The sequence below is a fragment of the Scyliorhinus torazame genome, chromosome 21 (assembly GCF_047496885.1).
Source record: "Scyliorhinus torazame isolate Kashiwa2021f chromosome 21, sScyTor2.1, whole genome shotgun sequence".
Classification (NCBI taxonomy): domain Eukaryota; kingdom Metazoa; phylum Chordata; class Chondrichthyes; order Carcharhiniformes; family Scyliorhinidae; genus Scyliorhinus; species Scyliorhinus torazame.
In genome coordinates this window covers 86,701,570-86,727,349 of record NC_092727.1, presented here as the reverse complement: position 1 = coordinate 86,727,349, position 25,780 = coordinate 86,701,570, and the positions used below count along the sequence as shown (strand labels likewise).

The following is a 25,780-nucleotide window of genomic DNA, read 5'->3' as shown; positions in this document are numbered from 1 at the left end:
AGCTCATCCACCATGATCTCCCCCTCGTCTCTCATTTCCCTGTATATATCTGACACCCTACCATCCCCCACCCATGTCCCCGAAATCACTCTATCCTGAATCTCCTGCGTCGGGAGCTGTGGAAATTCCCTCACCTGTTGCCTCACAAAAGCCCTCAATTGCATATACCGAAATGCATTCCCCTGGGGCAACCCGTATTTTTCCATCAGCGCTCCCAGACTCGCAAACGTCCCGTCTAGGAACAGATCCCTCAGTTGCACAATCCCTGCTCTCTGCCATGTTCTAAATCCCCCATCTATTCTCCCCAGGACAAACCTATGATTATTCCTTATCGGGGACCGCACCGAGGCACCCGTCATTCCCTTGTGCCGTCTCCACTGCCCCCAAATTTTCAGCGTTGCCACCACCACTGGACTTGTGGTGTATTTCTTCGGGGAGAACGGCAACGGCGCCGTCGCCAATGCTTGGAGGCTGGTTCCTTTACAGGTCACCATTTCCAGTCTCTTCCACGCCGCTCCCTCCCCTTCTCCCATCCACTTACACACCATTGAGATATTGGCGGCCCAATAATAATCACTTAAGCTCGGCAGTGCCAGTCCCCCCCTATCCCTGCTACGCTGCAAAAACCCCCTCCTCACTCTCGGGGTCTTCCCAGCCCACACAAAGCTCATAACACTCTTCTCAATTTTTTTGAAAAAAGCCCTCGTAACCTTCACCGGGAGGCACTGGAACACAAAAAGAAATCTCGGGAGGACTACCATTTTGACCGCCTGCCCACTGCCCACCAGTGACAGGGACACCATGTCCCATCTCTTAAAATCCTTCTCCATCTGTTCCACCAATCGTGTTAAATTAAGCCTATGTAGGGTTCCCCAGTTCCTGGCTATCTGGATCCCTAAGTACCGGAAATCTCTTGTAACCCTTCTCAGCGGTAAATCATCTATTCCCCTGCTCTGCTCCCCCGGATGCACCACAAACAACTCACTCTTCCCCATATTCAATTTGTACCCCGAAAATTCCCCAAACTCCCTGAGTGTCCACATTATCTCAGGCATCCCCTCCACTGGGTCCGCAACATACAGCAATAGATCATCTGCATACAATGATACAATGATTCTCATCCCCTGAGTACTCCCCTCCACTTCCTAGAGCCCCTCAGTGCTATGGCCAGCGGCTCAATTGCCAATGCAAACAGTATCGGAGACAGGGGACACCCCTGTCTTGTCCCTCTATAAAGACGGAAGTAGTCGGACCTCTGCCTGTTCGTGATCACACTTGCCACCGGGGCCCTATATAGCAGCTGTACCCATCCAATAAACCCCTCTCCAAAACCAAATCTCTTCAACACTTCCCATCGGTAGTCCCACTCCATTCTGTCAAATGCTTTCTCAGCGTCCATCGCCACCACTATCAGCGCCTCCCCCTCCGGCGCGGGCATCATCATCACCCCTAGCAGCCTCCGTATATTTGTGTTCAGCTGTCTCCCCTTAACGAACCCAGTTTGATTCTCGTGGACCACCTCCGGGACACAATCCTCTATCCTTGTCGCCATCACCTTGGCCAGGAGCTTAGCATCCACGTTCAGGAGGGAAATAGGCCTGTAAGACCCGCACTGCAGCGGGTCTTTTTCCTTCTTTAAGAGTAACGATATTGTCGCCTCCGACATAGTCGGGGGCAACTTCCCCCTTTCCCTGGCCTCATTAAAGGTTCTCGTCAAAAGCGGGGCCAGTAGGTCCATGTATTTCCTATAAAATTCCACCGGGAACCCATCCGGTCCCGGGGCCTTCCCCCCCTGCATGCTCCCAATCCCCTTTACCACCTCCTCCACCTCAATCCGTGCTCCCAGTCCCGCCCTCTCCTGCTCCTCCATCTTCGGGAATTCCAGCCGATCTAGGAAATGCATCATTCCCTCCTTCCCTTCCGGGGGCTGAGCATTATACAGCCTCTCGTAGAATGCCTTAAACACCCCGTTCACCCTCTCCGCTCCCCGTTCCATCTCACCTTCCTCATCCCTCACCCCACCTATCTCCCTCGCCGCTCCCCTCTTCCTCAGTTGTTGGGCCAGTAACCGGCTCGCCTTCTCTCCATACTCATACTGTACTCCCTGTGCCCTCCTCCACTGTGCTTCTGCCTTGCCCGTGGTCAGCAGGTCAAATTCCATATGTAGCCTTTGTCTTTCCCTGTACAGTCCCTCCTCCGGAGCCTCTGCATATTGCCTGTCTACCCTCAGAAGTTCTCTCAACAGTCGCTCCCTTTCTTTGCTCTCTTGCTTCCCTTTATGGGCCCTTATGGATATCAGTTCCCCTCTGACCACCGCCTTCAGCGCCTCCCAGACCACTCCCACCTGGACCTCTCCGTTATCATTAAGCTCCAGGTACCTTTTGATACACCCCCTCACCCTTAGACTTACCCCCTCATCCGCCAACAACCCCATATCCAATCTCCAGAGTGGGTGCTGCTCCTTTTCCTCTCCTACCTCCAGATCTACCCAATGTGGAGTGTGGTCCGAAATGGCTATGGCCATGTACTCCGTCCCTGTCACCTTCGGAATCAGTGCCCTTCCCAGGACAAAAAAGTCTATCCGTGAATACACCTTGTGAACATGGGAGAAAAATGAGAACTCCTTACTCCTAGGCCTAATAAATCTCCAGGGGTCTACTCCTCCCATCTGCTCCATGAAGTCCTTAAGCACCTTGGCCGCTGCCGGCCTCCTCCCGGTCTTAGACCTAGACCGGTCCAACCCTGGATCAAGCACTGTATTGAAGTCTCCCCCCATTACCAGCTTTCCCGCCTCCAGGTTCGGGATACGCCCAGCATACGCTTCATGAAGTATACATCATCCCAGTTCGGGGCGTATACGTTCACCAGAACCACCGCCGCCCCTTGCAATCTGCCACTCACCATCACGTATCTACCCCCACTGTCCGCCACGATGGTCTTTGCCTCAAACAGTACCCGTTTCCCCACTAAAATAGCCACCCCCCTATTCTTCGCATCTAACCCCGAATGGAACACCTGCCCCACCCATCCTTTACGTAGTCTAACCTGATCTTCCAGTTTCAGGTGCGTCTCCTGCAACATGACCACATCTGCCTTTAAGTTCTTTAGGTGTGCGAGTACCCGTGCCCTTTTAATCGGCCCATTCAGCCCTCTCGCATTCCACGTGATCAACCGGGTTGGGGGGCTCTTTACCCACGCCCCCATGTCGACTAGCCATCCCCTTTTCTAACCCAGCTCCTCACCCGGTTCCCACGTACCCGTATATCCCACCGACGGTGCTCTCCTGTCCCGACCACCCTGCCCCATAACAGCTCCGCCTTCCCCTTAGCAGCAGCAACCCAGTTAACTCCCCCCCCCCCCCCCCCCCCACCTCCGCTAGATCCCTTTCTAGCGTAGTTGCACCCCCCATGTTGCTCCCAGAAGTCAGCAAACTCTGGCTGACCTCAGCTTCCCCCGTTTGTCCTCGGCCCCTCATTGTGCGAGGCCCCCTCCTTCCTGCGTCCCCGTTCCCGCCACAATTACCATAGCGCGGGAGCAAAGCCTGCGTTTCCCACTCGGCCCCGCCCCTGATGGCGCAGTTCCCTTCTCCTTCCCCTTTCCTTCCCACCGGCGCCCACAGTTCGCCATACTACCCCCCCCCCCCCCCCCCCCACGAGGGGAAAAGAGTAAAGTTACAAAATTGAAAAAATTCCCCCCCCCCTTCCTCGTCCCACATAATCACCCCACCACTTTATTACAGAAGCTTTTTCTCCCGCCAGACTATTCCAGCTTCTCGTCCACAATGAATGTCCGCGCCTCTTCTGCCGTCTCAAAGTAGTGGTGCTTCCCTTGGTGTGTGACCCACAGTCTCGCCGGCTGCAACATTCCAAATTTAACCTTTTTGTGGAGCACCGCCTTGGCCCGGTTGAAACTTGCCCTCCTTCTCGCCACCTCCGCACTCCAATCCTGGTACACGCGGATCACTGCGTTCTCCCATCTGCAGCTCCGAGTTTTCTTCGCCCATCTTAGAACCATCTCTCTGTCATTGTAGCGGTGAAACCTCACCACTATGGCTCGAGGTATTTCTCCTGCCTTAGGTCTTCGCGCCAGAACTCGATAATCTCCCTCCACCTCCAAAGGGCCAGTCGGGGCCTCCGATCCCATTAGCGAGTGAAGCATCGTGCTCACATATGCCCCGACGTCCGCCCCCTCTGTGCCTTCGGGAAGACCCAAGACTCTTAAATTCTTCCTCCTCGAGTTATTCTCCAGGGCTTCCAACCTCTCCACACACCTTTTGTGCTGTGCCTCGTGCGTCTCTGTCCTTACCACCAGGCCCTGTATTTCATCCTCATTCTCTGCAGCCTTTGCCTTCACGACCCGAAGCTCCAACTCCTGGGTCCTCTGCGCCTCCTTTAGCCCTTCAATCGCCTGTAGCATCGGGGCCAACACCTCCTTCTTCAGCTCTTCCACACAGCGCCGCAGGAACTCTTGTTGCTCCGGGCCCCATACCAAACAGCCACCTTCCAACGCCATCTTGCTTCGAGCTTCCCTTCCTTGCCGCTGCTCCAGTGGGTCCACTGCAATCCGACCGCTATCCTCTCCTTTATCCATATTTATCCGGGGGGATTCCCTCCTATTTCACCGCACAATGATTTTGGCCGTTAAAAATTGCCGTTGGGGCTCCTAATAAGAGCCCGAAAGTCCGTTTCAACGGGAGGTGCTGAAACGTGCGACTTAGCTGGTCATCGCTTCACACTGTTTGTATTGCAATTGGTATTAGCGTAGTTGAAATCCCCAACAATTACTGCCCTATTGTTTTGCACTCAGAAATCTCTGGAGGGATGAAGTGAATAGTAGGGAAGTTATGCCAAACTTTTAGCGAACCTTGGTTAGACCACACAGACTTGATAACTGTGTGGTGTTCTGGTCGCCATATTATAAAAAGATATAAAGAGACTGGAGAGGGTGCAGAGAAGATTTACAAGGATGCTATTAGAATAAGCAGATACACATATCAGGACAGGATGGACAACTGACCCTTTTCTTTAGTGAAAAGAAGGCCAATGAGTGACCTAATACAGGTATTTAAAATAAGAGTGAGAAGAGAAAGAGAGAATGTTTCCTCTTTGGGAAAATGTAACTAGAGGCCATCAGTATAAGATAGTCACTAAGAAATCCAATTCAGAAGAAGCCGCGGGCGGAATAATACGGCAAGGACGGACGATGCATTCCCACACACCCTCCTGCCTGGAAACCATATCGGTGTGGGGGTGATTAATGGGGACCTCTGCTCCTCATTGGGGAGCTGCTGGCCAATCCAATTGGCCAACAACTCCATCAGTCCAGGTATTCCCCAGGAAGGCATCAGTGGCCACTGCTGGTGAAGTGAGGACCCCAATGCCTCATCCCCGGAGCAGGTCTGTCCAGAGTCTTGGACCAGGAGGGTTTGGGTTGATTAGGGAGAGGGGGAGTTGGGAGGAATGGGTTTAAGAGAGGGAGTGGGTAGGAAGGAAGAGGGGATGTCAATGTAAGGAGGGGGGCTTCCCCACAAGAACGGCAGACCTCGGTGAGCATATCTTCCCTTCCTCCTGCCCTTTAAACATTTCAGTTAAATATTAGCCACCCCTTCCTATGTATTCATACCTGTTTCTTTCTTACATTTTTGTTCTGGAAATGTTGTTACAAATGCAAAACCAATCAAAAATCAGCCACCCCGATCCCATCCTGCTGCTCTCATGGGAAGCTTATTGTCAGGGTCAATAGGCTTGATAACGAGCCCTAATAGACTTTTAATTGTCGATTTTAATATATTGGGCATTTTCCACCTGCCTGCATCTCACTACCCCCCCCCCCCCCCCCCCCCCCCCTCTCTGTTCTGTATTATGGCCGTGAACTTGGTTGGACGGGTAGGTTGTGGGATGGGAACCGACCCTATTTTCCGTGTCTTCCTGGTGGGGAACCCACTTGCCATGGCATGTAAAATCCAGCCCCCATCATTCAACAGCGAATGGTGAGAATTTGGAACTCACGAATGGTTGAAGTGAAGCGTATCAGTGTATTTAAGGGAAAACAAGATAAGAGATTGAAGAAGGGAATAAGTGTTTGCAACACGAGATCTTGAAGAGGAAAGATAGACGGAGGCTGAAGTGGAGCATAAACATTGGTTATGAACTGGTTGGGCCGAATAACGAATGCTGCAGCTCATGCGGTGAAGGTGCACCCAGGATCCTGTTGTGCGGGGAATTCTAGCATTTTGGCCCTGCAATGCTGAACGTATGAGTGATATTTCCAAATCCGGGTGATGTTTGGGAATAGGGAAACTTGGAGGTAGTGGTGTTCCCATGCGCCAGCTGCCCTGCCCCCTCCCCCCGCCTAGATGTTGGCGCTTCAGGAGATGTTTTTGCAACTTTGATCCTGAAAGACCCCCCAGCTGCAGGAGTGTTACCATTTTTATCTCTTTCCCCTCATTTGTCCATTTCTACCATATACATGGCAGGCTGCCAAAGTTTTCAGACAGTTTGTAGAATATGAAAATATGGCAGTGGCAGAACATGTCCTCATCCAGCATCCTGCTGGTTACAATTCTCAGAAACATTCTGCAGTGGCTGACTGAAGCTACCCCATAAACATTCAGGAGTGTTGACCTTGCCTCAATGATTTTCTCTTTTGATTTCTATTGAAGTTGGACACAGTCAACGCAGATGAAGTTGATGCTGCTTATGACTCAGTCGGACCTGAGAAACACAACAGCAAAGACCGGGATGAGAGGAGAAATCGCAGTAAGTCTCTGAATGTGTTTGTAGAGTTTATTTATTTACCAATAGCCATGGTGGAATGACAGATCAATTGCCCATTCTCTTAATACATACAGAATTAAACTTAACAGCCCCAAAACCACAAGTGGGTGGATCTCCTTCCCTCTTCTCCCCACTATTTTCACTATATTTTCACAGTGTTTGGAAGATTGCCTCATTCGGCCCGTGTCGCTGGACATTGACATCCATTTTGGGAGTGACAACGCACTCTGCTTCTCTCCTGGGAATTTGAAGTGTGGCAATTCCATATCTACCCTTAGCCTTTCTACTTTTTAATGCAATATGCAGTCATTCCCCATTCACGATAATTTACTCGAGGGGGCATACATAGGGCAGCATAGTAGCACAGTGGTTAGCATTGTTGCTTCACAGTGCCAAGGTCCCAGGTTCGATTCCCAGCATGGGTCACTGTCTGTGCAGTCTGCACGTTGTCCCTGTGTCTGCATGGATTTCCTCCGGGTGCTCCGGTTTCCTCCACAAGTCCCGAAACGCGTGCTGTTAGGTAATTTGGATATTCTGAATTCTCGCTCCGTATACCTGAACAGGCACTGGAATATGGCAACTAGGGGCTTTTCACAATGACTTAATTGCAGTATTAATGTAAGCCTGCTCGTGACAATAAAGATGATTATTATTATTTAGACTTTTACTGATTTAAAATATTTATTATTTATTTCATTTTAATTTATTATCAGTGACAAGACCAGCAATCATTGCCCTTTTTTTTTAAACAAACAATTTTATTGAGGTATTTTTTGGCATTGTAAACAGTTACAGATAACAGAAATGTGCAAACATCAATATAAAACCAATACTTCAATCAAACCATACTGCACATGCCCGCTCCTCTCCCCTAGACACTACCCGCCTATTTATCCCATCATTGCCCTTTCTTAATTGCCCTGGAGAAGGCAGTGGTGAATCACCTGATTGAACTTTTAATAAATTAATTCGGGTGGCACAGTGGTTAGCACAGCTGCCTCACAACGCCCCGGACCCGGGTTCGATCCTGGCCCCGGGTCACTGTCTATGTGGAGTATGCACATTCTCCCCGTGCCTGCGTGTCTCACCCGCACAATCCAAAGATGTGCAGGGTAGATGGATTGGATGTTAATTGGGGAAAAAAAGAATTGGGTACGTTAGATTTTAAATGAAAATTAATTAATTGGATGTGGGTATCACTGGTTGGGCCAGCATTTATTGCCCATCCATAATTGCTCTTGAACTGAGTGGCGTGCTCGGCCACTTTCGGGGCATTTAAGAGTCAACTATATTGCTGTGGATCTGGAGTCACATGTAGGCCAGAACAGGAAGGTCAGCAGATTTCCTTCTTTAAAAGACATTAGTGAACCAGATGGATTTTCATGGTCATCATTAGACTTTTAATTCCAGGTTTTTACTGAATTCAAATTTCACCATCTACCATGGTGGGATTTTAATCCAGATCATTACCCTGGGTTGGTGAATTACTAGTCTAGTGCAAATACCCTTTCACACTGCCTCCCCTGCTGCAGTCCATGAGGTGCATGCATCCTTAACAGTGCTGCTAGGGAGGAGGTTGCAGGATTTTGATCCAACAACAGTAACGGAACACAATAAAGTTCCAAGTCATGATTCATCCCGAATTGCTACATCACAAGATCAGTCTGGATGAAGAAGACCCTTCAGATCATTTGACCTCAGCTTCCCACAATGTGAATCCCTCCATCTTTTCTTCACATTGTCCAGCACTTTCTCCAATCATAGTGAGTTAGGGCCTGGGGGTTCAGGGCATCAGAGGCTCCAGAGATCGGGACGCCATTTAAAAATGGCGCCCTGATCCCTCACTACACTGAGGAGTTCTGGCGGGCGGAGCATCCTTGGCTGCAAGTTCCCTTCTGAAGCCTCCCATCTAACCCGAGTGATGTTAAGCATGTTTCTTGGTGCTATGAGCACCAGGAAACACGCAACTAAACATGCTCGCTATGTAACTTTGTTCTCAGTGAGTTAAATCGTGTGTATTTCTCTATGTATTTTGACTGTCATTTTTTCCTAGTTTGCAAAAGGAACTGTAGTTTGAAAATATTTAATAGAATAGAATCCCTACAGTGCAGATGGAGGCCATTTGGTCCATCAAGTCTGCACCGACCCTCCGAAAGAGCACTCTACCTAGGTCCACTCCTCTGCCCTAATTCCGCAACCCCGTAACCCCATCTAACCTGCACATCATTGGACACTAAGACTTTGATGCTGTGTTATACGTTTAGACACCTTGCTCCCGCTGTACTGGAAGTGATGCCGGGATTGACTGTTACTTTTGGTCTATTTACTTCAGGTGCTCGGAACGTCGTAAGCAGCAGTGCTGAGAATGCAGACCACAAGAAAGTGAAGACCAAATTAAAAAAATTCCTGCTGCGGAGACCAACCCTGCAGAGTGTGCGGGAAAAGGGTTATATCCAAGGTAAGGGAGAGATCGCAAGATTGCATGGCAACAATTGAAGAGCGCCGGGCATTCCACAGGCCACAAGTCCCTGTCGGCCATCTTTTTTTAGCCAGTGCACCCCGACAACAAAGAAATGCAGCAATTTTATTCAAGACTACAAAACTGGAATAATCATTGACCGACAAACTGTTGATCTCACCCCAGACCTTTCCGATCTGTCTTCACCCTGTCACCACATTGCAGTGTGAGGGGTAGGCATTTAATTTTGCACAGGAAACCCCCAAAACCAACAAGTCAGCAAGGTTTTACAGTCCTGCCTGTTTACTAATTAACCACTGTGCGATAGTGAGTTAACGATCAACATTTTGACATCCTGTCTCAAGCCAGTGAATAGAGAATAGATGAAAATATACGCAATCATGAGAACTGCAGAAAGCAAAACAAGTAAATGTTTATAACATTTTGCATACCTCGTAATCTTTTAGTAAATCCATTGCCTTTGTTCTAAGTTCCAACATGTCTCTGTGCACCTCATAATGTCACAGTAATTAAAGGTCAGCAGGAGGGCATCTGGGCCTATCATTATTGTTCCCAACAAAGTCTGTGTTTCTATGGGAACACAAGGAAAAGGACAACACAAAGGGAGCAAAACATACTGGGAAAAAATATTCTTTGGCACTGGAAATATCAGACGGCTATCTATAAATGTAAGAGCCGAAGAAATAGGAGCTGCAGAAGGCCATTTGGCCGATCAAGTCTGCTCTGCCAAGCAACAAGGTCATGGTTGACCTTCCACACCAACTCTGTCTCAATCCCCACATCTCTTAATTCCCTTATTGCCCAAAATTCCATCAACCTCTATCTTGAAGATGCTCATACGATCAGAAGATATAGGTGCAAAATTAGGCCATTTGGCCCATCAAGATATTGCTCATGGCTGAGATGTTCCTCATCCCCATTCTCCTGCCTTCTCCCCATAAAACCTGGTCCCCTTGTTAATCAAGAAATTCTCTTATTAATTAAGAACATCAGATTTTTGCTTGACGTGCTTTTACCTACAGGGCTACAGACCAAGAGCTGGAAGGTAGAATTATCAGAATAGTTCTTTCTAAGAACATAAGAACTAGGAGCAGGAGTAGGCAATTTAGCCTCTCGAGCCTGCTCCACCGTTCAATACAATCATGGTTGATCTCATCATGGCCTCAACTCCACTGTCCAGCCCATTCTCCGTAACCCTTCAACCCATTACTAATTAAAAATCTGTCTAATTCCTCCTTAAATTTACGCACTGTCCCAGCATCCACCGCACTCTGTGGTAACGGATTTCACAGATTCACCATCCTTTGGGAGAAGTAGTTTCTCTTCATCTCTGTTTTAAATTTGCTACCCCTTATTCTGAGACTATGACCTCCTGTTCTAGAATGCCCCATAAGAAGAAACATCCACTCCACGTCGTCTTTATCCACACCTTTTATCATCTTATGTACCTCAATTTGAACTCCCCACATTCTTCTAAACTCAAGGGAGTATCGGCCTAAGCTGCTCAATCTCACTTTATAAGACAAACCCCTTTCTGAAGTCTCTGAAATCAATCTAGTGAACTTCCTCTGAACTGCCTCCAATGCCACTACATCCTCAATAAGGGGACCAAAACTGTGCACAATACTCCAGGTGCGGTCTCACCAATGCCAGTACAATGACACAGCTCAATGACAGAAAGATTCAGTGCGATTTAACTCAATGGGAACAAAGTCCCATAGCGAGCACGTTTAGCCGCATGTTTCCCGGCGCTGAGAAACCCAATGCTATTGAACATCAGTCGGGTTAGATAGGGGACCTGAGCGGGGAATGTGCAGCCGAGGCCGCAAATAGCCCCATTTTCTGCACTGAGGAGCTCCTCTCACCGGAATTCTTCAGTGTAGCGAGAGATTGGGATACCATTTTTAAATGCCCCTAATCTCTGGAGTCCCTGACACAACCCTCAACCTACCAACTCACTATGATGGGGTCCCCGGGCTATCCCCCCCCCCCCCCCCGCCCCGCAGGGCACCTCTGGCTCACTCGCCGCCACACAAAAAATGTCAGCTTGGCACTTTGACCATGCCAACCTGGAATGCTGGCAGTGCCCCTGCCAGCTTGCAATGCCACCAGGGCACCTTGGCAGTGCCAGGCTGGCACCCAGATGGCACCAAAAGTGCCAGGGTTCTACCCTGCCCAAAAGGCATGTACCTGGGGACTCTGATCCCCTGGGCGACCCCCACAAGTGCTGCTCCGTCTAGTCCCCATTTGTGGAGACTAGTACTGAACGGCCTTGGCGGAGGTCTCCGAGGTGCACTGGATAGAACTGAATGTCTCGGGTGCCTCAGGAAACTACATATTACAGTGAGACTAACTGTCGTGCTCTAATATGAAGATTTGTCAAAAAGTGATCCCGCCCATAATGGGTGGGATTTACATCTCAACGTCTTGCGAGATCGCGTTAGATCTTGCGAGGCGTTGCGAGCCAGGTAGATCCCGGGGATGCGGTCTCCTGGCTTCTATCGCCACGCTGCGTTATCATAGAATTTACAGTGCGTTGTGGCATGCTGCTTTTTGGGCACTGCCAGGGTGCCCAAGTGGAGCTGCCAGGGTGTTTGGCTGGCTGTGCCAAGGTGGCCCCAGCAGGTGCCAAGATCTGGTTGGATCTCACGAGGTGTAACGGCCGTCGGGAATCCCGGAGGTGGCCTTTTCCAGGACCTACCGACCGTGTCCCGCTCGATTCCGGTGGATGTGGCTGGTTGATCACACGCACTAATCAAATGACTTTTGTGAATGATGCTCTATATACTCTTCCTGGGATGTGGGCATCGCTTCTAGGCCGACATTTATTACCCATCACTATTTGCCCCTTAGAAGGTGGTGGTGAGCCTTCTTGACCTGTGCAGTCCACATGGTGTGGGTGCACCCATAATGCTGTTAGGGAGAGAGTTCCAGCGATAGGGAAGGAATGGCTAATACAGTTCCAAGTCGGGATGGTGAGTCATTTGGGGAGGGGAACTTGCAGATGGCAGTGTTGGATGGTTAGATTATCTCTTGTTGGAGATGTTCATTGCCTGGCACTTCTGTGGTGCAAATGTTACTTGCAACTAATCCGCCCAAGCCTGGATATTGTGAAAGTCTTCCTGCACATGGGCATGGACTGCTTCAGTATCTGAGGAGCCACGAATGGTGCTGAACGTTGTGTGATCATCAGCTGACATCCCCACTTCTGATGTTATGATGGAGAGAAGGTCATTGGTGAAGCATTTGATGGTGGTTGGGCCTGAGGAACTCCTGAAATGACGTCCAGGTGCTGAAATGATTGACCTCAAACGACTACAACCATTATTTGTGCCAGGTCCTCACATTATTTGTGTCGGAAACTCTCCAGCCAGTGGAGCGTTTCCCCCTGATTCCCATTGACTTCAGTTTTGCATGGACTCCTTGATGCCATATCCAGTCAAATGCTACTTTGATGTTAAGGGCAGTCGCTCTCGCCTCACCTCTGGAGTTCTGCTCTTTGGTCCATGTTTGGACTAAAGCAGTAACAAGGTCAGGAGCTCAATGGCCCTGGCGGAATCCAAACTGAGTGTCAATGAACAGGTTAGTGCTGAGCAAGTGCCGCTTGATAGCACTGTCACTGACACCTTCCATCACTTTGTCTACTGATCAAGGGCAGATTGATGGATGGTCATTGGCCGGATTGGACTTGTCCAGATTTTTAGTGGATAGGACATACTTAGAGAATTTTCCACATTACCGGCATGATATCAGTGTTGGAATTGTACTGGAGCAGTTTGACTCTGATTTGGAGCACAAGTTTTCAGTACTGTTGCCAGAATATTGTCAGGGCCCATATCCATTGCACTGTCCAATTCCTTCAGCTGTTTCTTGATGTCACGTGGCGTGAATCGAATTGAATTGGTTAAAGACCGACATCAATGATGTGGGGACCTCTGAGGAATCCGAGATAGATTACCCACTGGGCGCTTCAGGCTGAAGATTATTGCAAATGCTTCAGCCTTTCTTTTGCACCGATGTGTTGGGCTCCTCTATCATTGGAGATGGGGATATTTATGGAGCCTCCTCCTCCTGTCAGTTGCTTAATTGTTCCCCAGCATTCATGACTGGATTTGGCTGGAACGCAGAGCTTGGATCTGATCGTTGGTTGCGTGATTGCTTCACTCTGTCTATCGCATGCTACTTCTACTGTTTGACCTGTGATTTCTGTGTTCTCGCATCATCAGGTTGATGCCTCATTTTTCGGTATGCCTCGTGCTGCTCCTGGTATGCCCTCCTGCACTCTTCATTGAACTAGCTTGATGGTACTGGTAGAATTGGGGATATACCATGCCATGAAGTTACAGATTGTGGTCAAATACAATCCTGCTGCTGCTGATTGTCCACAGTGCCTCATGATTGTCGACTTTTGAGTTGCTAGATCTGTTCAAAATCTATCCCATTTGGCACGGTGATAGTGCCACACAATATGGAGGGTATTCTCAATGCAAATATGGGACTTTGTCTTCACAAGGTTATGCGGTGGTCACTCTCGGCGGCGCGCCATTCACTGACGGCAGGATAATCCCATTGAAGCCACCCACGCTGTTGTGGAAACCCGCGGGCAGGGGTGCACTGCCAGTGGGAACAGGGAATCCCAATGGTCAGAGGATTCCACCGTATGTCACCGCGTCCCCTCATGTTAGTATCTTTCTTGTATCAGTGAATGCATATATGTTAGTATTCTGCTATGTTCATACAATTAGTGTATTGGTCTTTTTATATTGTGAATGTTAGTGTAATTCTATACATCATTTTGAAAATATGTAATTTGTAGACAAGTGTGTGTACGTTTCATATATTAAGGTATCTGTAGTCTGATTTGAATTCATCAGCCTTGTTAATGTAATTTAGTATATGTACATGTAACTGTATACATTTTGTGAGATAATATACCATGGGTATATCTGTAGAGTTTGCAGCACTATCTCTGGCCACGCTTTAGCTACTCTGATGCTCATTCACTTCCCTGACTTTTCCAGTTTCCGTTGTGTCAGTCCAGTAAGGCTGCACGGGATCTTTTAAGTAGTCAGAGGCTCAGCATAGTGCACATTGTGTTTTACAGATCAAGTATTTGGCTGCGGTTTGGAGGACCTGTGCCGACGAGAGAACACCACTGTGCCTCAATTTGTCGTGAAATGCATTCAAGCTGTGGAAAAACGAGGTAATGGTTGTGAATCATGTAACCTACCAGTGCAGGGTGCATCTCTCAGTGACTACTCCTGCTTGCTGTCAATGGAACCTAATTTCAGCTCTATTACTCCATTTTCAATTTTGCACGCTGGTCTCGCAGAATAGTAATCATTAACAGAAACAAAACTCATCTTTCTCTTCCTGCAACAACCTTTTTGATGTCTTCCAATCTCAAACTCTTTCTAACTCTCCAACTTGTTCTATCTGACTCTCTCTAACTCTTTCTACCTCTATCTGTTTGCTTTGCATTCTTTCTGTCTCCTGAGATGGCTCATAACCATCTTCATGTCAGCTCCGTACCTATTCTCAATCTCTCTCCTTTCTGTATGTGTGTGTGTGTGTGTGAGACCCATAATATCCACTGCTCCAACAGCTGCAGATGTAACCGTGCTGCTTTTTGAACACCGAGACAGAGAAACGGCAGGGCCAGAGCCTGAAGTGGGGCCTGAGCACTTGGGTGGGAAGAGAAGGGTGGGAGAAAGGGGCCAGCACTGATAGGTAACAGCTGAGAGTCTGGAGTAGCCAGTGTCGCTGCTCTGGGCCATTGATATGATGGGGCTGTGGCCGAAGCAATGATGACATATCAGGGACCTGATCTATAAGATCCAGAAAGTAAGGATTTGAAAGAAATACTGGGCCAGGTATTGGATCATGAATTATTGTACCAGTAGAGATGAGAAACTCGGGCAATGGGGGAAAGGTGGAAGCAATGGTCCAGGAAGGTAGGAAAAGGACTTTTGTTTGTCTTTTCTCTGCAAATAAATAACAAACTAATTGCAGAACGTTTGGTGGAGTTATAGGCTTCCTGTATTGGGACTGGCTGATTCCCAAGTCACCAATCTGGCTGCATGTAAAACACTGAACTTTTCAGATTATCAACCAGAATTATCACGAAATGAATTCATTGCTCATTTAATCCTCACACCACAGATGGGGCAAAGCTTGAAGAGGGGAGACCTGTCAAGAAGCCTGGAAGAATGGCTTCTGCCAGAAATGCAAACTTTGGCCATGAACTTGGCAGCCACATGGTGGCATAAAACCTTTCTGATAAAACCTGCCTTTCAGATATCCAATTTTTATTTATCCCTGGCTTTTAAAAAATTAATTGAATAATAATTATATAAGCCAGCATTTATTGCTCTTTAATTGAGTGACTTACCCCATTTCAAAGAGGCAGTTAAGAACTACATTTCTGTAGTTATATGTAGGCCAGACCAGAACAGATAAGGATGGCAGATCTGAAGCACATTAGTGAACCACATGAGTTTTTATGACGATGGTTTCATGGTCACCAGTAGGGTTTTAATTCTGGATTTTCATTGAATTCAAATTGCACCATCTGCTGTGGTGGGATTCGGACTCAGGTCCTCAGAACATTACCCTGAATCTCTGGATTACTAGTTCAGTGGCCACTATGCCACTGCCTTGGTGCCAGGCAGGCACTCTGACAGCATAGAGATGGTTGTAGGGGTGAGGGAGATGGTGGAGCTATTGAGAGGGTCTCATACAGCTGACCCATTTCCTACAGGCCATGTCACTCATTTAATGACTCCAGAGGTGACAATACAAGAGCAGGAAGGAAACAAGAGTGAAAATACTTTGAAAAATGAAAGTGGGACTTTACACATCCAAATCGACATGTGCTTTGTCTGTGTGATACTTTCAGGCGTGACAAATGTAATATTTTGGGGTGTGATGGAAAAGCTGCATGTTATCTAAATCTTATCCATATTACCTCGCCCTGAAGCCAAAGCATGTAAAATCTCAGCCACTCTTGTGATTATGGATTGTGACGGATTGTCAAGAATGTATCTAATGGTGATTAATGTGGTGGCTGGAGTTGGAGAACAATTTTCTTCTGTTTGGCCAAGGTATACTAAAGCCCCACCATAAAGAAAGATAAAAGAAAGACCTATGTACATTTTTTTAACCTGTGAAGGAGAGAAAGGCAGAATGCTATTTAAATGGAGAGAGATTGCAGAACGCGGTGGTTGAGAGGGATCTTGGTATCCTGGTGCATAGATCACAAAAATGATAGTATGCAGGTACAGCAAGTGATCAGAAAGGCTCATGGAATGTCAGTGTTTATTGCAAGAGGAATGGAATACAAATATAGGGACGTTTTACTGCAGCTGTATAGGGCCTTCGTGAGACCACGCCTATGTTTTGGTCTCCTTATTTGAAAAAGAATGTAATTGGATTAGAAGCAATTGAGAGAAGGTTCACTGGACTCATACTGGGATGAAGGACTTCTCCTGTAAAGAAAAGCTGGACAGGTTAGGCCTAAATGCATTGGAGTTTAGAAGACTGAGAGGAGGGCTTATTGAAACGTACAAGACCCTGAGGGGACATGATCGGGTTAATATTGGGAGGATGTTTCCTCTAATAGTGAAGATTACTACAAGCCACACAGTTTAAACATATCTCTGTTAAAATGGAGATGAAGAGATTCCCCCCTCCCCCTGAAAACCATTTGGGTCAGGAGGGGACGTGAGGAAAAGCGTTTTCGCCCAGAGGGTGGTGGGAATCTGGAACTCGCTGCCTGAAAGGGTGGTGGAGGTGGGAACCCTCACAACATTTAAGAGGTATTTAGATGAGCACTTGAAATGCCTTCGCAGACAAGGCTTCGGACCAAATGCTGGAAAATGGGAATAGAGTAGATAGGTGCTTGATGGCCAGTGCAGACACGATGGGCCAAAGGGCCTCTTTCCATGCTGTAAAAGCTCTATGACTCTGTTAGTCTGTGGAATTCCCTTCCCTAGAGAACCATGGAGTCTGGATCATTCAACTCATTCAGGGCTGTGTTAGACAATTGTTCTTTTGGGTATTGGCCAAGGTTGGTATCATGACCAGTACAGATTTGGAGGGCAGAAGGGTCTGTTCCTGTGCTGTATTGTTCTTTGTTCTTAAGGGAGCTGAGGGTTACGGGGGGGGAAGAAAGGAAAGGAGAGTTGAGACCGCAATTAGATCAAATGGCGGAACAGACTCCGAGGACTGAATGGCCTACATCTGCTCTGATATTCTATATCCCTACATTATATCCAGAGAGTGACTGGATGGTGAAACAATATACCACAAGAATGGTTGAGGCGAATAGGTCGATGTATTTAAGGATCTGCTAGATTATCACATGAGGGATAAGGGAAGAGAGAGACATGCTGAGGAACAGACTGAGATGAAGATGGGTGGGAGGAGCCTGTGGAACATAAATACCAACATCGACTAGCTGGACTGAATGGCCTGTTTGTGCTGTAAAATCTATATAAATAATCCAGGTTATGCTTCTGGTACCTATAGTTTTTGATATCTACTTCGAGTTTGACACTGAATATGATATTGTCATTCTTTGGTATACTTTTGTCAACCCTTTTGGCTTGTTACCACCAGGATTCTGTGATTTTTGACTGAAAACTGTGCCATATAAAGACTTCTCAATGACCTCTTTTTCTCTCCTGTTAGGTTTGGACATTGATGGCTTGTACCGAGTGAGTGGCAATCTGGCTATCATACAGAAGCTACGTTTCAAAGTCAATCATGGTGAGGGTCCATCGCATATTGAAGAGCTTGTTCAAAACTACATCAACTTGTCATTGTGCAGCACATTTAACAAGTAAAACCTCCCCCAAGATGCTTCACAAGAGCACCTCTTGTGGTACCAAATTTGACACCACCCCATGCGAGACAACATTCGGAGAGGCAACCAAAAGCTTGAACAAATCACGTTCCTGAGATAGGGAGGGGCATGGCCATGACGGGATTTGAAGATCAGGATGAGAATTTTAAATTTGAGGCCTTACTGTACGGGCATCGTTGTAGGTCAGAGAGCAGAGAGGTGATGGGGGAACAGGACTTGGTACGCATTAGGAGACAGGCAGCAACGTTTATCTGTTTTAATATCTCGATGGCCCTGATTCCAGAGTGAATGTTCAAGCGAAGTACCCTCTCTTTTTAAAACATACTTTCAAATCATTGTTTTGGCCTGGACCATGTCGATTTGATGGGTAGAACAGAGAAAATTAACGATTGCAGTCATCGATGTCTTGATGTATTTCAATTTTGATTCATAATACATTCCTAAATGATGCAGCCTTGCAAAGTGTTATAAATCCAACTGTCGTTCATCCCTATTGATTCAAGGGCCTCCTGGATCGAGCTAAAATCGTTCCAAAATTGATGCCATCCATATCACTATTGAACACGGATGTGAAAGAATTGTCTAAGTTGTTGGCGGGCAGGATCGAGGCATGTGACCCCGGGGTGGTGGCAGAAGATCAAACTGGCTTCGTGAAGGACAGGCAGCTCGCGAGTAATATAGGCCGGCTGTTGAATGTGGTGATGAATCCGTCGGGGGCTCTGGTACCGGAGGTGGTGGTGTCCATGGGCGGGGAGAAGGCATTTGATCGGTGGAGTGGCGGTACTTGTTCAAGGTTTTGGGAAGGTTTGGGTTTGGGCCAAGATTTGTGGCATGAGTACAGTTGCTGCATGTGGCACCAAGGGCAAGGGTGAGGATGAACGATATGAGCTCACAGAGCTTTGACCTACACAGGGGTATGAGGCAGGATGCCTACTATCACCGCTGCTGTTTGCGCTGGCCATAGAGCCATTGGCAATGGCTCTCAGGGGGTCGGCAGAGTGGTGGGCGATTATGAGGGGACAGAGGGTGTCGCTCTGTGCCGATGACCTCTTGCTGTATGTTTCGGATCCGCTGGAGTGTATGGGAAGGATTATGGGCCTGCTGGGGAGGTTTGGAGGGTTCGCGGGGTACAAACTGAATGTAGGAAAAAGCGAGGTATTCCTGGTGAATGAGCTGGCACAGCGGGCTAATTTAGGGGGGATGCCATTTACGGTGGCGAGGGATAGGTTTAGGTATTTGGGGATTCAGGTAGCGAGGGAATGGACGGAGCTCCACAAGTGGAACTTAACGAAGCTGGTGGAGGAGGCTAGGGAGGATCTTAAGAGGTGGGATACACTGCACTTAACGCTGGTCGGGAGGGTCCAAGTGGTGAAAATGAATATTCTGCCAAGGTTCTTGTTTATCTTTCAAGCTCTCCCGATTTTATACCAAAGACATTTTTTCGGAAAGCGGACACGATCATTTCTGACTTTGTGTGCCGAGGGTGGGAAGGACCCTGATGCAGAGGCTGAGGCAGCAGGTGGGGGGGGGGGGGGGGGGGGGGGCGTTGGGGTTGCCGAACTTGCTTCATTATTATTGGGCGGCGAATGTGAACAAGGTGTGGCGGTGGTGGGTAGAGCAGGTTAGGATGGAGGAGGGATCATGTAAGGGGTCGGGTTTGAGGGCTATGGTGACGGCAGCATTGCCAATGTCTCCGAGTAGGTATTCAAAGTGCCCGGTGGTGCAGTCCACAGTGAAGATATGGAATCAGTTGAGGAGGCATTTTAGGGTGGAAGGGATTTCGGTGCTAATGTCGCCTCAATCATGAGTTTGAGCCGGGGGGATGGATAGTGTATACAGGAGGTGGAGGGAAGTGGGGCTGGTCAAGGTGAGGGATCTGTATTTGGAGGAATGATTCGCCAGTCTGGAGGAGCTAAGGGAGAGGGTAGAGCTGCCGAGGGGGAGTGAGTTCAGGTATCTGCAGGTTAGGGACTTTGCGCGAAATGTCTGGAGAGGGTTACCGGGATACACCATGCTGGAGCGAAGGGGAGGGAAGAATTGGGGATATATACAAGTGGCTGGGGGAGCAGGGAGGCGAGCAGGTGGTAAAGATCAAAGAGAAATGGGAAGTGGAGTTGGGAGGGGAGATCAATTGTGGAGTATGGAGTGAGGCACTGCGTAGGGTAAACGGGACCACCTCATGTGCAAGGATGAGCCTGATACAGTTCAAGGTGATGCACAGGGTGCATACGACTCGGGCAAGAATGAGTGGGTTCTTTCAGTGGGTAGCAGATGAGTGTGAGAGGTGTGGGCGGGGGCCAGCGAATCATGCGCACATGTTTTGGGGTTGCGCAAAATTGGGAAGATTCTGGGTGGGAGTGTTCACGGTCTTAGCCAGGATAATGGAGGAGGAGGTGGATCCGGACACTTTGGTGGCGATATTTGGGGTCTCCGAGAAACCGGAGCTCATGGAGACGAGGAAGGTCGATGTCTTGACCTTCACCTCTCTGATTGCATGATGGCAAATTTTGCTGGAGTGGCAGTCGGCATCGTCACCGGGGGTAGCGGCTTGGTTGGGTGACCTGTACGACTTCCTGCGATTAGAGAAGATAAAGTATGAGTTAAGAGGCTCTTCAGGGGGGTTTGAGGAAAGATGGGGGATGTTTGTGACCGTGTTTAAGAGGCTGTTCGCCGAGGTGGAGGTGAAAAAGAGGAAAATTCTGTACAGACAGTATAGTTGATTGTAGGGAAGCATGTTTTCAGGGGTGTTTGTTCTGATACATGTTTGTAATAAAATACATTAAAAAAAATGTTCCTACTGGACCTCTGATAAATGTCCACTGGAAATAATTTAAACAATTCATTTTGTGAAGATCACATGGTCTGAATGGTATAAGCATTATTGTTGAAGAGAAGCTTGCAAGCCAGAAAGCAGGTGGAATTCTCCTATTTTGAGACTAAGTGTTGAGGTGGGGGTGGGAACGGGGAACATTTCTCGCTACGGAGTCTGGAGGGAAAACACAAAAATCTTCCAGCCCCGACCTCATTAATTGCCATATTGAAAAGGTGCCTACCGCCATTGACTCACTACTGAAGAAAAAAGGTGGACCTCCTGAAAATGAAGAAACATGACTGGGAGCACCCTGAGACCAGAAGATGGACCACCTTAGGAAGAAGATGGATCTCCAGGAACATTCTGAGGCTGGAAGATGGACCCTTCAGGATACCAAATCGGGACGATTCACCTGCAGGTGCCGCCCCCCTCCCGCACCCGGCCCATTCCTGTGGTATTCTAGAATTGTGGGCTGCCCTCATCCTGAACTCCGGAGGCAGCCCCAAGCCTTCTTCAGATGAGTCCCGACATCTGCACGCCAAATTGTTCCAAATGTTTTTCACGCCGGCGTGTATTCCAGCCGGCATTGTGGAGAATCTGGTATGGTGGGGCTGGACCTTCATCCGCATTCTATTAATGGTATGCAAAAGTGGTTCTGACCGGTCGGTCTCTGGTGCGTTTTCTGACCCGCAATGGCGTGCACCAATGGAAGATGTTTAATACCAGATAACAATTGAGAAAGGAAACTTTACATTTCTTCCAACTAGAATGGCAGAATTGCTGAGATCAACCAGCTTAGGGGTGACTCAGCGCCATGCAGGATTTGAACATAGGAACTCCCTGGGCTGCATATCCTTAGTAAACAGCAACAAATGAGGATTGAAAAATCCTATTGATAAGGTTGAGAAGGCTGAGAGTTTCTCAGCGGTGGCTCTGTTGAAACTTAATTTGTTCATTCCTTCCTTCTACTTTGCCTCTCTGGACAGATGAAAATGTGAACTTGGAGGACGGCCCATGGGATGATGTCCACGTTATCACTGGGGCCCTGAAACTCTTCTTCCGGGAGCTGTCTGAGCCACTTTTTCCATTCAGCCATTTTGAAAGCTTCATTTCCTCAATGAGTAAGTAAAATTGGAATGTTTATATTCGGAGTAAGACTGTCCTTTTTAGCTCCCAGTTGCTGCTTTTATGAACAGCTGATGGATATGTTAAAATTGATAAGTAGCCTGTGACATTTCCCATGACCAGTTGATGTTTATATGTTTATATATATATATATATAATATATATTTAAAACAGGATGGTGCCAAAGTTGGGAGCGAGATTACAGAATCTTACTCCACAAAACCCACCAGCAACCCAAACCTGCAAAGATTGCATTATTTTTTAAAAATCATAAATTTAGAGTACCCAATTAATTTTTTCCACTTAAGGGGCAATTTAGCGTGGCCAATCCACCTACCCTGCACATCTTTGTGTTGTGAGGTGAGAACCACGCAGACACAGGAAGAATGTACAAACTCCACATGGTCAGTGACCCGGGGCCGGGATCGAACAAAACCATGATGCCGATCACTAACAAGTCCATTTGCTTTCAAATGTGAATAAATCCTGTTCCTTCTCCAACAGCCTCCCCACCACTGACGTCAGGTTCACCGGCCTATTATTACCTGGGTTATCCCTACTTCCCTTCTTAAACACAGGGCCAACTTTGGCTATTCTCCAGTCCTCTGGAACCTCACCTGTGGTCAAAGATGATGAAAAGATGGCAGTTAGGGCCCCAGCTATTTTCTCTCTTGTCTCCCACAGTGACCTGGGATATTTCCCATCCGGCCTAGGAGACTTGTTTACCTTAATGAGTTTAAAGATATCCAACACTTCCTCTTTCATGATGCTGACATGTCCTAGAGTATTCACACACCCATCCCTAACCTCAACATCCATCATGTCCCTCTCCTTGGTGAATACCGATTCAAAGTCCTCATTAAGGCTCTCGCCCAGTTCCTCTGACTCCACGCATTACTTCCCTCCTTTGTCCTTGAGTGGGCCTACTCTTTCCCTAGCTACCCTCTTGCTCCTTATATATGTATATAAGGACGTGTGATTTTCCTTGACCCTGCTTGCCAATAACATTTCATTGCCTCTTTAAGCCCTCCTAACTTCCCGTTTGAGTTTGTTCCTGCTTCCCCTATATTCTTCAGAAACTTTGTCTGTTTTTAGTTGCCTAGACCTTGTGTATGCTTCTTTTTTCTTTTTGTCTCGTCTCACAATTTCCCCTGTCATCCATGGTTCCCTCATCCTGCCATTTCTGTCCTTCATTGTCGCAGAGCCAGCGGTCAACAGACCTTTAAATGGTTCCATCAAATTTTCCGTCCCGCCCAGGATGATTGCTGTGGCTGGCGAGACTGGAAAACCTAGCCCAGCATTTCACCCTGATGACCTTGTATAAAATAAGCAAATCTCATCCACTCACTGGGCTGAATTTTACGAGGGTGGAGAGGGGTGTTGTACTGCCTGCAGCCCCCCCCTCCTCCACCCCCGGAAGAAATGTCAGTCCCAAAGTGACCAATGTCAAAAGAGGCTGCCCCACAGCAATAACACACTGTCAGCAGCATTCGCGATGTTAAAGTGGGATTTCCCATCATTAGCGGGAGCTGGTCCCACTCTTGGGAACTGCTCGGCCAGCAACTCTAGCAGTCTCAGCTGCACCAGTATTCAGAAGTTGGCACTGATGGGATTGTGAATAGACCCACGGATAGGGAGGCCATGACCTCCACGAAGAGGTAAGTTCAGGGTTTTGAACTGGGAGTGATCAAGGAGCCTGGGGAGGGATGGTAGGAGTGAAGGGGCGGTGGGTTTTGAGGGCCATGTGGAAGGCACAGTTGCGGAGGGGATGGGATTGTAGGGGGACGCTCCCAGTGTGCACAGGTCACCCCCAAAGGACGTAGCCCTCTTGGTTCTCGCCCTTTAGCCATTTTGGTTAATAAAAAGTGTGCCACTTCCGGGTGCGGCGATGCGGAGCTAAGCCGCACGAGTCGGCAGCTCCCGCTACCACGGAATTTCGGGCTCACTAGAGGAGCCCCAACGGAACTTTTTTCGACAAAAACCCGTGGGGAAAGGAAGAGAAGGTCCCCCTCCAACACCTATGAAACAGACCCGAAGTGCAACGGCCAGAAAAGTGGCACTGGAGCAACGGGAGAAGCAGGGTAAAAAAAACAAAATGGCGGCGGCCAGGGACAAAGGGGAGCTGGAGGAGTTCATCAAGCGCTGCTTCGAAGAGCAGCGCGAGGAAATGCGCAAGGAGATGCTGACGCCTATGCTTTCGGCAATTGAAGGACTCGGGATCACCCAGAAGGCCCACAAGGTTAAGATCCAGGAGTAGAGAAAAGAGTCAGCCAGAACGAGGACGAGCTCTTGGGCCTGGCGGTGAGAGTGGAGCAGCACGAGGCGCTACACAAGAGGTGGGCGGGAAGACTCGAAGACCTGGCGAACAGGTCGAGGAGAAAGAATCTGCGGATCCTGGGTCTCCCTGAAGGAGTGGAGGGGGCTAATGCCAGAGCATACGCAGGCACGATGCTTGGGGTGATGATGGGCGCGGAGGCCCCTTCGAGGTCGCTGGAGTTGGACGGGGCACACCGGGTGCTGGCGAGGAAGCCCCAGGCAAATGAGCCGCCAAGGGCGATGGTGGTGAGGTTTCACCGGTTCACGGACCGAGAGTTGGTTCTGAAATAGGCCAAGAAGGAGCGGAGCAATAATTGGGACAGTGCAAAGATCCGAATATACCCGGACTGGAGCACTGAGGTGGCAAAGCGGAGAGCGGGTTTCAACCGGGCCAAAGCGGCGTTGTACTGGAAAGGAGTGAAATTCGGAATGCTGCAGCTAGCGCGACTGTGGGTCACATACAAGGGCCAACACTATTCCTTCGAAACGCCTGAAGAGGCGTGGACCTTTATACAAACCGAAAAGTTGGACTCTAACTGAGGGTTTGTGAGGGTGGGAGGGATGTTTTGGGGTTTGATGTGTGATGGTTGTTGTATATAGGGGGTCAATCACGCGCAGGAAATGTTACATGGGCTGGGGGAGAGAGACCGGAGCTGCGCCAGAGGGGGCGGAGTGGGCTGTGGAAAGCACGGGGTTTCTCCCGCGCGCGGGAAGAAAGGCGGGAAGGGGAACGAAGGAACGCATATGGATTGGGAGACTCCCACACGGGGAGGTCAATGGGACGGCGGGGGAAGCCGGGGTAAGCAGGTGTCAGCTGACTTACGGGAGTGACATGGGGGGAGCAAAAAAGCTAGACGGGGGTCTAGCAGGGGGGAGGGGAAGGAGGGGGGGGGGGGAAGGGTTGCTGCTGCACTGGCCGTAAAGGAATGGGACACAGAGGAGGTGGTCGAGACGGGGGCCCCCGTCTGGGGGACTGGAGGGTGAGAGAGGCGTGGACACGGGACTGGTCCAGAAAAGGAGATGGCTTGTCGGCAGGGGGAGGGGTGAGAGCCCCTTCAATCCGGCTGATAACGTGGAACGTGAGGGTGCTGAATGGGCCGGTGAACAGGGCTCGAGTGTTCGCGCACTTAAAGGGACTGAAGGCGGACGTGGTCATGCTCCAAGAGACTCACCTCAAGGTGGCGGACCAGGTCAGGTTAAGAAAGGGATGGGTCGGACAGGTATTCCACTCAGGACTGGGCGCAAAGAATAGAGGGGTGGCAAAATTAGTGGGAAAGCGGGTGTCATTTGAGGCCAAGACTATTGAGGTGGACAATGGAGGGCGATATGTAGGTGAGAGGTAGGCTGCAAGGGACGTGGGTGGTGTTGGTAAACGTATACGCCCCGAACTGGGATGATGCAGGATT

The 25,780-nt window shown here is 48.7% G+C and overlaps 1 protein-coding gene across 4 annotated transcripts in view; it reads left to right on the top strand.

The window, feature by feature from the left end:
* LOC140398388 (rho GTPase-activating protein 27-like) overlaps positions 1-25,780 on the top strand; it is a 394,188-nt gene that overhangs the window by 347,511 nt on the left and 20,897 nt on the right. For all 4 annotated transcript variants that reach the window (XM_072487020.1, XM_072487021.1, XM_072487023.1 and 1 more), the window contains 5 exons: positions 6,662-6,758; positions 9,109-9,234; positions 14,360-14,458; positions 17,947-18,024; positions 21,920-22,054. In XM_072487020.1, the coding sequence (XP_072343121.1) occupies positions 6,662-6,758; positions 9,109-9,234; positions 14,360-14,458; positions 17,947-18,024; positions 21,920-22,054 (535 nt within the window). The remainder of the gene's footprint in view (positions 1-6,661; positions 6,759-9,108; positions 9,235-14,359; positions 14,459-17,946; positions 18,025-21,919; positions 22,055-25,780) is intronic.